Source organism: Rhinatrema bivittatum, chromosome 12 (assembly GCF_901001135.1).
Source record: "Rhinatrema bivittatum chromosome 12, aRhiBiv1.1, whole genome shotgun sequence".
NCBI lineage: Eukaryota > Metazoa > Chordata > Amphibia > Gymnophiona > Rhinatrematidae > Rhinatrema > Rhinatrema bivittatum.
Window position 1 is genome coordinate 27,589,544 of NC_042626.1, and position 13,728 is coordinate 27,603,271.

At 46.5% G+C, this 13,728-nt stretch overlaps 2 protein-coding genes across 2 annotated transcripts in view; both read right to left on the minus strand.

Annotated features, from left to right (window-relative positions):
• The window catches only part of TTC12 (tetratricopeptide repeat domain 12), a 54,141-nt gene that overhangs the window by 16,693 nt on the left and 23,720 nt on the right, over window positions 1-13,728 (minus strand). Inside the window, exon 10 of the mRNA XM_029573192.1 lies at window positions 7,077-7,178. Within this exon, the coding sequence (XP_029429052.1) occupies window positions 7,077-7,178 (102 nt within the window). The remainder of the gene's footprint in view (window positions 1-7,076; window positions 7,179-13,728) is intronic.
• On the minus strand, window positions 8,320-10,878 carry LOC115074073 (transcription initiation factor TFIID subunit 4B-like). The gene has a single exon (XM_029573191.1). The coding sequence runs from the start codon at window positions 10,833-10,835 to the stop codon at window positions 8,544-8,546; it is 2,292 nt and encodes a 763-aa protein (XP_029429051.1). The 5' UTR covers window positions 10,836-10,878; the 3' UTR covers window positions 8,320-8,543.

Genomic DNA, 13,728 nt, shown 5'->3' on the forward strand with positions numbered 1-13,728 from the left:
TATGAGTATTATTTTCCTCCAGATGAAAAAGTACACCCGTTGTGCACATACTGTTCCCTACAGTGGGTGGGGGGGGCGCAAAGGACATTTTTCTGCAGTTTAGCCCCTCCAGAGCTACCCCATCAGGTATTGTCTGGACTAAGACATTAAACATGCACTCTTAAATTCACGAAGAACAATGAGAAAAAGCTGCCAGAGACAGAGAAGAAAATGACAGCAGTAAGCTGGAACAGCTGCACCTTCCTAGATCTTCTCTCTACTGTGAGCTTGGATGTCATATTTAATCCATTTTTCCGTGTTATCATCATCATTTATTTATTTCATGCTTTTCCAACTAGGGGGTTCTGTTTCTCTGTTTTCCCCTTCGCCATCAGAAGGCACAGCCAAAATGACTGCCAAGTCTGCAGCCTGATCTTCTCCTGCAGTACTAGAGTCAGGCTGAGCTGTATGCTCACTGCCGCCCGATCGTTTAACTTTCTCATCGGGCAGGGTGTCCCAACGACAGGATAACCCCGATGCTGTGACTATCCGGTGCCTATTTCTGCAGGCTGGTCACTTTTTCCAACATTCTGCGGGAGCTGCCATTTTCCCCAAGATCCCGCGACTGCAGAGACAAACCTAATGCACCTCTTCCCATCTCCCAGCAATGGAGTCACCGACCCTTGAGGCCACAGAGAAGTTATCACTACAATTGCTTCCTCACAGCAACTATCCCTCCTCCCTCCCTCCGCAAGCAACAATGCCTGATCGCTGACCTCTTTAAGACACTGCCCCCCCTCCAAAAAAAAAAACAGTGAAACCAATACTTTCCTGTTGAAGTCTTCTGGATTAGCCTTTTTGCAGGAAAAAGAAAGGATAGGAAAGGGAGAAGAGGTGGGAATCAACTACACTGACTTTCAAAACCTGCCTCCAGTAAATGAGAACAAGTTAAGCCAAGGGTCACTGATCCTCTACTCATCCCTACTCCACCAAGAGAATAGTCTGTCCAGGACCTGGAAACTTCTGGGAGCATGGGAGTGGCTTGCGGGAATGATGGCTACTTCCTGGTGATTAATACCCTTATTCAATAAACATACACATGGTTAATGTAACTCCAACATTGCTCTATGCTTCAACGGCAAGAGGAAATGTGGGACAAAGGATTTGCATTCACAAATAAGCGTGGGAGTAACTTGCTTGTTGCGGCGGTTACTACCCCTAACCAATTAAACCTGATACTTCACTTTGAAAACATATATACAGTGCAGCTCACTGCTTCAACGGCAGGGGGCTGAAGAAAAGAGGATTTATATTAAGACAACCAACAAGGACTAAATTGCACAGGCTGGGTAAACAAATAAGCGTGGGAGTAGCTTGCTTGTTGCGGCGGTTACTACCCCTAACCAATTAAACCTGATACTTCACTTTGAATACATATATACAGCGCAGCTCACTGCTTCAATGGCAGGGGGTGTGAAGAAAAGAGGATTTATATTAAGACAACCAACAAGGACTAAATTGCACAGGCTGGGTAAACAAATAAGCGTGGGAGTAGCTTGCTTATTGCGGCGGTTACTACCACGAACCAATTAGGCTTAACACTTCACTTTTATGCAGCTCCAGCACTGCTCTCTATATCAATGGCAGGGGTGGAAGGAAAATTAGAACCAAAAAGCTACCAATAAGGGCCCAGACCTCAGCGGTCAGAGTAACAGATAAGTATAAAACAAATAACTGTGAAAGCTTGCTGCGCAGACTAGATGGGCCGAATGGTCTTCTTCTGCCATCACTTCTATGTTTCTATGTAATTAAGAACATAAGAAAATGCCATACTGGGTCAGACCAAGGGTCCATCAAGCCCAGCATCCTGTTTCCAACAGTGGCCAATCCAGGCCATAAGAACCTGGCAAGTACCCAAAAACTAAGTCTATTCCATGTAACCATTACTAATGGCAGTGGCTATTCTCTAAGTGAACTTAATAGCAGGTAATGGACTACTCCTCCAAGAACTTATCCAATCCTTTTTTAAACACAGCTATACTAACTGCACTAACCACATTCTCTGGCAACAAATTCCAGAGTTTAATTGTGCGTTGAGTAAAAAAGAACTTTCTCCGATTAGTTTTAAATGTGCCCCATGCTAAGTTCATGGAGTGCCCCCTAGTCTTTCTACTATCCGAAAGAGTAAATAACCGATTCACATCTACCCGTTCTAGACCTCTCATGATTTTAAACACCTCTATCATATCCCCCCTCAGTCGTCTCTTCTCCAAGCTGAAAAGTCCTAACCTCTTTAGTCTTTCCTCATAGGGGAGTTGTTCCATTCCCCTTATCATTTTGGTAGCCCTTCTCTGTACCTTCTCCATCGCAATTATATCTTTTTTGAGATGCGGCGACCAGAATTGTACACAGTATTCAAGGTGCGGTCTCACCATGGAGCAATACAGAGGCATTATGACATTTTCCGTTTTATTCACCATTCCTTTTCTAATAATTCCCAACATTCTGTTTGCTTTTTTGACTGCCACAGCACACTGCACCGACGATTTCAATGTGTTATCCACTATGACACCTAGATCTCTTTCTTGGGTTGTAGCACCTAATATGGAACCCAACATTGTGTAATTATAGCATGGGTTATTTTTCCCTATATGCATCACCTTGCACTTATCCACATTAAATTTCATCTGCCATTTGGATGCCCAATTTTCCAGTCTCACAAGGTCTTCCTGCAATTTATCACAATCTGCTTGTGATTTAACTACTCTGAACAATTTTGTGTCATCTGCAAATTTGATTATCTCACTCGTCGTATTTCTTTCCAGATCATTTATAAATATATTGAACAGTAAGGGTCCACCATAACTTTTTTTTTTTAATTTATAAATTTTATTAGCAAGCAAATAAAAAATTTTCCATAACCAAATTGCAGGATTCAGCATTTCTACCATCTGCTGGAGAGAAAATAAATACTTAGTTACTGCAGAGGCACACTTCCTTAAAAAGGTTGTTAGTGTATCTTTTATTCTCTGTCTCTCTTTGCTGGTAGGGGAGAAAAACTGTCTAGACTGGTCTGTTGGATGATAAGGAAAAGGAAAATTGGTTCTTACCTGCTAATTTTTGTTCCTAAAACAACACAGATCAGTCCAGATGCATGGGTTTTGCCTCCCAACCAGCAGATGGAGACAGAGAAGAAAAGCTTTACTGACAAGGTGCTACTTAATATAGTATACCACCTGCAGTCCCTCAGTATGACCTGTGCCCAAGCCAAGATGAGATGAGATGAAGGCATAACCAACTCCCCCCCTCCATACTGAGCAGGGGAAAGGTCAAGCCTTCCAGGTTGGAGTTCTTTGTCCTCAAAGGGAATTGAAAATTCCCAAACCAAAGCAAACAATTTCTCTTTAATTTACACAGAAAACAGAGCAGTCTTTCCAGAGAGGGCAAGGCTCTGGACTGATATGTGATATTCCAAGAATGAAAATTAGCAGGTAAGAACCAGTTTTCCTTTCCTGTCCATACCCAGATCAGTCCAGATGCATGGGGTGTACCCAAGCTCCCTTAAACTGGATGAGACTCTAAAAGACCCGCTTGCAGCACACTGTTTCCATAACTGGTTGCTTCCAGAGCCCGAACATCCAGTCAGTAATACTTTGTGAAAGTGTTTGAGAAGACCGTCCGTCAGATCTCCTATGGGGACACTAACTGGCACTCAGCTCAAGATGCTGCCTGCACTCTAGTAGAATGGGCCTGACACCAGAACTTGCAAATATGAGCTGACACAATGGTCTCCTACAGCCACTGAACAAACGTGGCTTTCAAAGCATTGTTCTCTTTATTCGTTCTCTCAAACCAAACAAAAATTTGGATTTCTGAAAACTGTTGGTGATCTTCAACTAGTGCAACAGCACCTTATGGACATCCAATAAGTGATGCTCCTCGCATGTGGAACAGAAAGGTCCAAATTCGAAAAACAAGGGAATTTCTACTGTCAGTCTAAGCTGGATGTCAGAGACTACCTTAGGTAAAAAGGAAGGCACAGTGCACAAAGACACCCCATCCTGTGAAAACTGAAGGATAGGGACCTTGTAAGACAATGTTTGCACCTCCTAAATCCTCGTGGCCAAACAGCCAATAGGAAGATCACTTTAAACCTAAGGTCCTTCCAGCAACCCCCTCATCAATGGCTTGAATGAAAAACCATAAAGAATCTACCACACCAGATTAAGGTTCCACAAGAGAAACACTCTCCTCATCAGAGGACACATATGTTTCACCGCTTGAGGAAAACAGACCACATCCTGATGCGAAGCCAGGGTTAGCCCATCAACCTTACCTTGGAAAAAGTTCTAGGCTGCTATCCAGACTCTTACGTAATTGAAGGCCTGTCCCTTTCACTAGACCATTCTGCAAATAAAAACCAGAACGAGAGACAACAATGCCCAAAGTGGCACAACCCCCTCTCTGAGGCACCATGTCTCAAACACCTTCCACACCCAAACACAGGCCAGAGAAGTGGAAGGTCTGCCACGGGGTGGTAATGACTTCCTCTGAATAGCCTCTCAAGTGCCAGCTGTTCCTTTCAAATGCCAGGTCAAGTGACCCAAGTGAACCACCTGATCCAAGAAGATTAGTGCGTGATAGAGCAATTTGGAAAAATGCCAGTCTTAAGAGGATCATCTACCAACAGAATTACCAAGTCTAAAAACCACAGGCAACGCAGCCACTCTGGAGGTACCAGGATCATTCTCCCCTGATGCATCACAAAATGCCTTAGCACCCTTCTTATTTGTTGACAAGGAGGGAATTCATACAATAGAAACCTGTGGGGCCACGGGAGAACCAGAGTGTCAAGTCCCTCTGCTCAGACCTCCCACCTGCAACTGAGAAAGTGGGTCTTTTGGTGTTCTAAGTGAATACCATCAAGTCCAGCTGCAGAATGCTTCACCTGGAGCAAATGAGCCCCATTGCCTCTTCCACTAGCTTCCATTCTCCGGGGTCCAGCTCTTGTCAACTTAGAAAGCCTGCGTAAACATTGTCTATCCACTCCAATGCCATGAAACACTGTCAGCACCACCAGATGTTTTTCCGCCCAGCTGAAGAGTTCCTGAGCATTCTGAAAACCATGAGACCCCTGGTCACCATCAGCAATTGACAAACTTTCTTCACTGCATTATCCAAGAAGGCTCACACAACACGACTAGCAACTGTAGAAGAAAAGAAGGCAACTTGCTGCAAACTACCTTTGTTGCCTAATGATTGCTAGACTTCGATGCCTCCTCCACTTACCACCAACCCTATGCTGTTTGACCTTGGCAAATGGCTACCCCAGCATTAAAGACTAGCCTCGGTGGTCAGTACCACCCAACACGGAATCTCCAGTTTGACACCCAGTTCCTAATTGGCCCATAAACATCACCTGGAGAAACTGGACCTGGATTCCCCCTGCAGTGGTAGCTGCAGTTGGAACCCCTCTGCCTGAGAGTTCCAGCAGGACTGAAGTGTCCTCTGAAGAGGCCTCATACATGCACACGTCCAGGGAACTAGATCTAGCACAGACGCCATAGAACCCAGGGCCTGTAAATAATCCCGGACTCTGGGTACCAAAAGCTGCAATAACCAGCAAACCTGACCTGTCTGGGAAACACTTTGCCTAGCTTGGTATCTAAGCAGGTTCCTAGGTACTCCAGCAACTGGGCCGGAACATGATGAGTCAAACTGCTTGCTAAGCTAGTTCCTTTGACTTCGCTCAAATTAGCCAGTTGTCCAGATAAGAATACATTAAAATGCCTTCCTTTCATAATGCTTAAACCGAGCAGCAGGAAGGCGGAACCCTTTGAACTGGAGCTCTTCTGCTGCCAGGCAGAATCGTCTTAAGCAGAGGCTGCCAAAACGGGTGGATTTCTTGACCATATCTGCAATTCCGGTCTACTTCGAGCTGCTTTCCTCTACATATGCACACCTCTTACACAGCCCCGTTGCATTTAAGTAGCGCATCCATCTCAGCGGTCACCATGTGAGTCTAAGATAGATGTGCTACATCGGCTTATTTTTTTAGCCAGAAAACAAAAATGTATCAGATATTGAAACTACAAGCTCCAAAGAACCAAACCAATGCTTTCTTCAGCAGAAAATTGGAGTCGCTGAGGTTGTAGGCCCAATCACAAGATCACACTACTTGCAACGGAATCCTGCCCCTTGAGTTAGAGCAGTCCTCTCTGCTGGCTTCCTCCAGCCCGGGAGAGTTTTAAAATGGCCACCGTTGCCATGCTCAGCTTAGCTGTGGCAAAATCGAGAGAAAGAAAGCCATGCCAAAATCAGCAGATAGGCAACTGCGCTGCTAAAACCAGGGGAAGATTCCCCAACCATCCCTCAATGCCTCCTCAACTGTACCTGTACAGCCCTGAGACTTACTTCATCCCCCGCTGACCCCTGCTGGGAGCAGATGCAAGTTTGGTGCTGTGCAGCCAAGCGCCACTCACTAAGCATCACTCTTTCTCCCCACATTTGGACAGCTGACTTCTGACAGTCCATGCAGCACGAGAGCCCTGATGCTCTGGCATAATACAGCCCCTCCAGAGCTGAAGTGCTGACTGCCACACTCCAGATCTTCTGTATCATTCTTTCATTTTTGTTTTTAAAGCAAAGAAAAAGAAGAAAGGAAAAGTCACTTCCCTGGTCCAGAGCACTGAAGAACAGGTCATCGGCAGCACAGGAGGAGAGGAGATGCAGGGTAATGAGGAAGCACCACTGGCTTTCAACCTCCTACTCATGAAAAGTCCAAAGTGTCAAAGGATCACTGACTCCCTGCTTGTCCTCACTCGACCAGGAGGATAGCCCCCCTAAGGGACCTAACTACCCCCTGGGAGTAAACTTTCCATCCAATCAATCGACGGCAGGTTTTGCACTTCTACCATCTGCTGGAGACAGAAAAATACTGAAGGATTGCAGGCGGCATGCTATCTTAAGTAGTTCAGTATCAGTAAAGCTTTTCTTCTCTGTCTCCATCTTCTGGTTGGGAGGCAAAACCCATGCAGTCTGAACTGATTTAGGGTATGAACAGGAATGAGTGATGTGTGTTAAACACAATATGGTACCTTCAAAAACTGTAGGATTTTCTTCACAACGCCTCCTGTCACTGCATCTTCTATTGCTATGGGACACTGTGGGAGCACATGACTTAGGATACCCATGGTTCTCTTCAAGGAAATGTAATGAACAAATGGAATAGGTTAGTTATAATCCAAAAGACAGACATACACAATAACCTGAAAAAGCTAGCAACCCTGGTTATATTAAATTGCCAAATACCTGGAAGACCATATTCAAAGCCTTTTAGACAGATAATTAAAAAATTATCCGTCTAAATGGCAAGTTTGGCATTATCTAGTTATGGAGAAAACATTTTTCACCCAGCCCACTGATGTAATGTTTTGGCTGGCTGCGGGAAGTCCCACAACCAGCCGCACTTACCTCCGAATGCTGAGACGCCACAATGCTACTATGACCCCCGAGTCTCTAGGCATGCGTGCACATGGTACGCCAACTCTTGAAGGCCCTGGACACCATTTGCTCACTGCCTGCCCTGACCTTGGCCTGGAACCAGACTCAGTTCGCTCACTGCCAGCCCTGATCTCTGCCTTCTACTAGACTTCTTCCGATTGCTCCTTACTGGACTCTCGCCTAAACCCTGCCGGTCCCTGGAACCCAAAGGCTCAACCTGCGAGGAATGGGACTGGTATAAGTGAAACCCTGAACCAGTCCCTGTAATACAAGTCCACCTGCTGTCAGCATAGGCCTAGTAGGTTCGCCTGCTAGGGTGCGTCAATCACACTACAGCCCAAGGGCTCACATCCATGACAACTGATGTGGGGTAAAAAATGGAAGAGTCCTCATTACCTGGAGAGATAACTTGGGGGAACGGTGGTTAAGGGGACAGAGGGGGTACAGGAATGGTGAATGATAAAACAGCCAAGGGAGCCATAGAATCTTGTAGCAAAGGAGACCTCCGGACTCAGTGGTTACAGGAACCTCATAAAAATCTTCAGCTTATTCAGGAAGGCACCAGGAGTAAATTCTCCCCATCTATCCTCTGTATAAGAAAGAAAATCTTTGGCCACAATGAAGATCTTCTGAATGCACTGCTCGCCTGTCTTCAAAGTTGTTTTTCTTCTTGTTCATAAAGCAGATTTGCTTACCTGTAAAGGTGTTCTCTGAGGACAGTAGAATGTTAGTCTTCACGCATGGGTGACATCATCAGATGGAGCCCTGATGCATAAAACTTATGTCAAAGTTTATAAACTCTGACCAAGCTCACTGAGCATGCCCAGCATGCTCTATTTATTTATTTATTTATTTATTTTTGGTTTTTATATACCGATCTTCCTACATTAGATGCAAATCAAACCGGTTTACATAGAACAAGAAGAAACTTGCTAAAAGGCATTATATAAAACAATGAACAATTATGCAACATTAAATAACATTGTCAAGAGAGTCAACTAATTATACAAAATTGAATTAAATGGTAATCAAAGTGAACATTTGATGTCCTTGTGTTGAACTTAAATAGGTTGAGAGTAACTGAAGGATTCTTCCAGGGAACCTATGTCTAGTATTTTCTTTTGAAGAGCACCTTTGAAGAGGAATGGTTCATCTACAGAAGACCGAATAATTGTGCCAACCAATTCACAATTTGTCGCTAAGATGCATGCACGCTCTTCACTTAGATTGACACCAGCCATGGAAGTCACATCATTGATGTCATCTTCATCCCTGAAGGATGCTGTTCCATTCACTTGTATTTTATTCTTCTTGGCTGTGGATACTCGAAGCGACAGAATTTTGTTTCCTGGCACGGTAATTTGTTTCAGAATGGAAGCTGGTGGGAACTGGTTAGCCTGAAGGACTGTGTTCAGTGGCATTCTGCTTTCCTCGGGCTTGTTGGCAGTCACGGCTGAGGTCTGTGGAAGGACTGTCACTGTATTTCTCACTGCTCCTGCAGGCTTCTGAACCACCAACTGCTGGACTTTGACAGCTTGGGGTGTGCTGGTTGAGCGGATGAGAACAGAGTGAGGCTGCTGCAGTTTCAGAGTGACGGGGCTTGTCCCGGAGGCTTGTTTTGCAAGCTGAAGAGAAGGCTTTGGTGTGGTAACCGAGACAGAGCTAGAGCCAACTCCCTGGGTCTGCGGCTGTTGCTGAACGCACTGCTGAATAAAACTCAGGGAGTTGGGCATTAGCTGGCGTAAGGCAGGCAAACTTTTCTTTAGAAAAGGGACCAGGTACGGCTGCGGAGAAGACTTCAGCTCAGTGTATAATTTTTTTGTAAATTCTTCTGGTTCAAGTTTTCCTTCCAGTAGGTTTTGTACTAGATTCTTTACATTCTGCCCCATCTCTGGTGACTGCGGTCCACTACATGCCAATTTTATTAATGTTGCAAGAAAATTCTTACATTTCTTCACATTGTCAAGCATTTCTGTGGAACTGCTGGCCTGTACTCTTCGGGTAACTGTTGGCTCCTCTGCCTTAACTGAGATGACTTTTGGAAGGAGAGCAGATCCCTGTGCTACCGGCGTTGCAGGTGTCGCAGTCCTTGCGGGGGCTGCCAGAGTTGAGGGGGTCACAACTGTTGCAGTTGTGATGGCTCTTGCAGGAGCTGCCGGTGTTGAGGAGGTCACAATGGCTGAAGGAATTGAACTTCTTATAGGAGCTCCCAGCGTCACAGGTGTCACCGTTTTTGTGGGGGCTGCCAGCGTTGAAGGGGTCCTAACTGTGGGCAGCACAGCTCTTGCAGGGGCTGCAATTGTTGCAGGTGTTGCCATTCTTACAGGGGCTACCAGGGTCACAGGAGTTGCCGTTCTTACGGGGGCTGCCAGAGTTGAGGGGGTCACAATTATTGCAGGTGTTGCAGCTCTTGTAGGCGCTACCAGTGTTGAGGGGGTCATAACTGTTGCAGGCATTGAAGCTGTGGTAGGGGCTGCCAGCGTGGATGGGGTCACAATTATTGCAGGTGTTGCAGCTCTTGTAGGGACTGCCAGTGTTGAGGGGGTCACAGCTCTTGCAGGAGCTGCCAATGTTGAGGGGATCACAGCTTTTTCGGAGGTCACAAGCATTGAAGGTTTCACAGTGCTTGAAGACAATGCAGTTGAAGGTGTTGCAGTAGATCTTGGGACAACACTACATGTCACAGCTGCAGACTGTACGGTACAAATTCTTACTGGAGGGGTATTTGTAGAAACTGGTAGTCTTGGGCTTGTGGTACCTTGCATTTGTGCCTGGGCCCGAGCTAATGCTTGCTGAGACACTAGCATTAGCTGGCCACTGTTGCTTCTAATGAGAATTGTTCCCGGAGGAATCTGGAAGTTGGCAGGCTGCGGGATTGCTGCAGTCTGCGAGACTTTCAAAGGAGCTGTCTGCTGAGGTGTAGGCATCCTGGGACCACTTACTCTTGGTGGCTGACTGACAGGCGTTGCCACTTTGGCTACCAACGTCCCCATGGGTGCTGTCAGCACTCTTGCCTGGGCTGTAGGTTCCAGGCTAATGTTAATGGAAGGCTTCGCCACTGTGCTGAGGGAAACTGTCTGGCTTGCCATGGTGCTGATGGCAGTAGTAGCAGTCACAGCGGTAGAAACAGTTGCAGTGGTAGAGGTGGCCAAGATACTTTTGCTTGTGTGAGAGTTGCTCCCCAGCACTCCATTGCTTACTGTCACCACATGGCTCACGACAGATGGCGCGGCTGTAGCCTGATCGCTTTGATTTGCATGCACAACCTTTACTGGGGCTGCAGTATTCATCGGTGAATGGTTGCAGATCCCCAGCAATCCAAAGTCTTCAAAGTTGTTTTTCTTCTTGTTCATAAAGCAGATTTGCTTACCTGTAAAGGTGTTCTCTGAGGACAGTAGAATGTTAGTCTTCACGCATGGGTGACATCATCAGATGGAGCCCTGATGCATAAAACTTATGTCAAAGTTTATAAACTCTGACCAAGCTCACTGAGCATGCCCAGCATGCTCTATTCTATGCATCCAAGTGGAGTAACATAGAATTATAGTTAAAACAAAAAATAGGAGAGCCCAACCCCACGGGGTGGCGGGCAGGTTTTGTGTTGTCTTTGGAGAACACTTGTTACAGGTAAGCAACTCTGCTTTCTCAGAGGACAAGCAGGATAGTAGTCCTTATACATGGGTGAATCCCTAGCTACAGGCTGCTCCCCAACACAAAAAGGGGACCAACATACACCTAACCAGGTGCCAATGGGCACAACAACAAAGGTGCTGTTGGTAACAGAGGAGGAGACAGCCTGAACCCAAACAACGGGCCCTATGCGGGCAGAGTTGGGTTCTACACCTCAAATAGGTACCGAAGGACAGTCTGGCCGAACCTACTGTTATGTCAGCCATCCCTATCCAGACAATAGTGCAATGCTAATGTGTAGCGAGAACTCTATGTTGCAGCCTTGCAGATCTCCTCTATGGGAACTGCTCATAAGTGGGCCACCGATGCTGCCATGGCTCTAACAGAATAAGCCTTGACATCACCCCCAAGATGCAGTCCTGCCTGGGAATAACAGAAGTAGATGCAATCTGCTAGCCAACTGGATAGTGTCTGTTTGGCAACGGCAACCTCCAAGCTATTCCTATCTAAAGAAATAAAAGGTTGGGTGGACTGTCTATGGGCTTCTGTCTGCTCCAAATAGAAGGTTAAGGCTCACTTGCAGTCCAAACTGTGCAGTGCTTGTTTGCCTTGGTGCGAATGGGGCCAGGAAAAGAATGTTGGCAGAACGATGGACTGGTTAAGATGGAAGTCCATCACCACCTTAGGCAGGAACTTAGTTGTGTACACAAGACCACCCTGTCATGATAAAAAACTTAGTGTAAGGTGGATAAGACACTAAGGCCTGGAGCTCACTGACCATGAGCGCTGAGGTGACCATCACCAAAAATATGTCCTTCCAGGTCAGGTACTTCAGGTCACAGGTGCGCAGTGGCTCAAAAGGAGATTTAATCAGGTGAGCTAATACCATGTTGCAGTCCCAAGACTCAGCAGAAGGCCATAGGGGATACTTCAACTGAAGCAGGTCCCGCATGAACTATAGGTCCCGCTTGAACTATAGGTGTACAGAGAGGGGCGTACCTTCTACACCTTGGTGGTATGTGCCAACTGCACTGAGATGAACTCTAATGGAGTTGTATTTTAAGCCATCTTCCAAAAGGTGTAGAAGGTAATCAAGCAGTTTTTGTGTGGGGCAGGAGAACAGATCTAGGGCCTTCTGCTCACACCACAAGGAAAACCTCCTCTACTGCAGGCCATAGGACTTTCTAGTGGAAGTCTTTCTAGAAGCCACCAGGATCCTGTGCGAGATAGAGTGGTTGCAGGATTAACCTCTCAACATCCAGGCTGTGAGTGACAGGGCCTGGAGGTTGGGATGCAACAATCTGCCTTGATGAGATCTGGGGAAGTCCCCAGAATGATCGGTCTCTGGATGAAAAACTCCCATAGGAGCGTAAACCAGATCTGTCTCGGACAATGAGGAGCTATCAGGATCATAGTCCCCTTGTCCTCGCAAAGCTTCAAGACACAGTCTTCACCATTAAGGAAATCAGAGACTACGCATACAGGAGACCCTTGCCCCAATGATGGGCAAGGGCGTTCGAGACTGGTTTGCCAACTGACCTGTATAAGGAGCAGAACCGAAGCACTTTCCTGTTGAAAGGGGATGCAAACAGATCTATGTCCGGGCTCTCCAGAGGTGGAATAGCTTGTCTGCTACCACGCTCTCTGCCCCGGCCAGGTATATGGCCCTAAGCACCATCCCATGGAACAGGGCCCACGACCAGATTTGGACTGCTTCCTGATACAGGAGGTAAGATCCCTTGCCTCCCTGCTTGTTGACATAGTCATCCCCTTTTTGTAAAAGAAGGATCAAGGTGCCCAGGGAAACTATCTTGAACTTTTCTCTTTTTAGAAATTTGTTCAAGGCCCTTAGGTCTAGGATGGGACAGAGTCATCCTGTTCTCTTTGGAATCAGGGAGTAGAATCCCTGCCCTCTTTACCTTGGTGGTATGGGTTTGACCACCCTGGCCGTTAAGAGGGAAGAAAACTCTGCTAGCAGTACCTCCTGATGCACTACTGGACCCCAAAATGGCATGGAGGGAAATTTGGTGGGACACCCAACAGGATCAATTGATACCTTTGATGAACGATGGAAAGAAACCACTGGTTCAAGGTTATACCTGGCCACTGATTAGCAAAGAATTGCAGCCTTCCCCTGACTGGAGAGTCCACTGTCCCAAATATAGTTGACTGACCTACGCTCTCTACAACCCAGTCAAAACCCCGTCTCTGGAGTTGACTGAGGCACCAGCTGGGGCTTGGGGCTCTCTGCTTCCTGGGATGGCAGCAGGAGCCCTGATGGTGTTGATGGGAGCGAGGGGGCAGAGGATTCCTTTGGCGAAAGACTTCTTCTGTCCCTGTCTCCCCGATCTCCTAGAAGAGGAGGATGGGTCCGGAGTGCTGGCAGAGAGTTATTGGAGGGTTTCATGGTAGTCCCAAAGTTGGGCCACAATGTCCTTTACCCTATCTCTGAAGAAATTCTCGCCAGTACATGGCACTTTGGCAAGTTGTTCCTGTACTTCTGGTGGGAGAACAAAGGCCTGCAACCATGCCATTCTGCAGATGCAGATTCCCACTGCAGAGACTCATGATGCCGATTTGAAAACATTGTAGGTTGCTTGGACCTCGTGCTTTCCA

Excerpts from the sequence above, each read along its gene's own strand:
- LOC115074073 (XM_029573191.1), bottom strand. The coding sequence starts at position 10,835 with ATGAACAAGAAGAAAAACAACTTTGAAGACTTTGGATTGCTGGGGATC.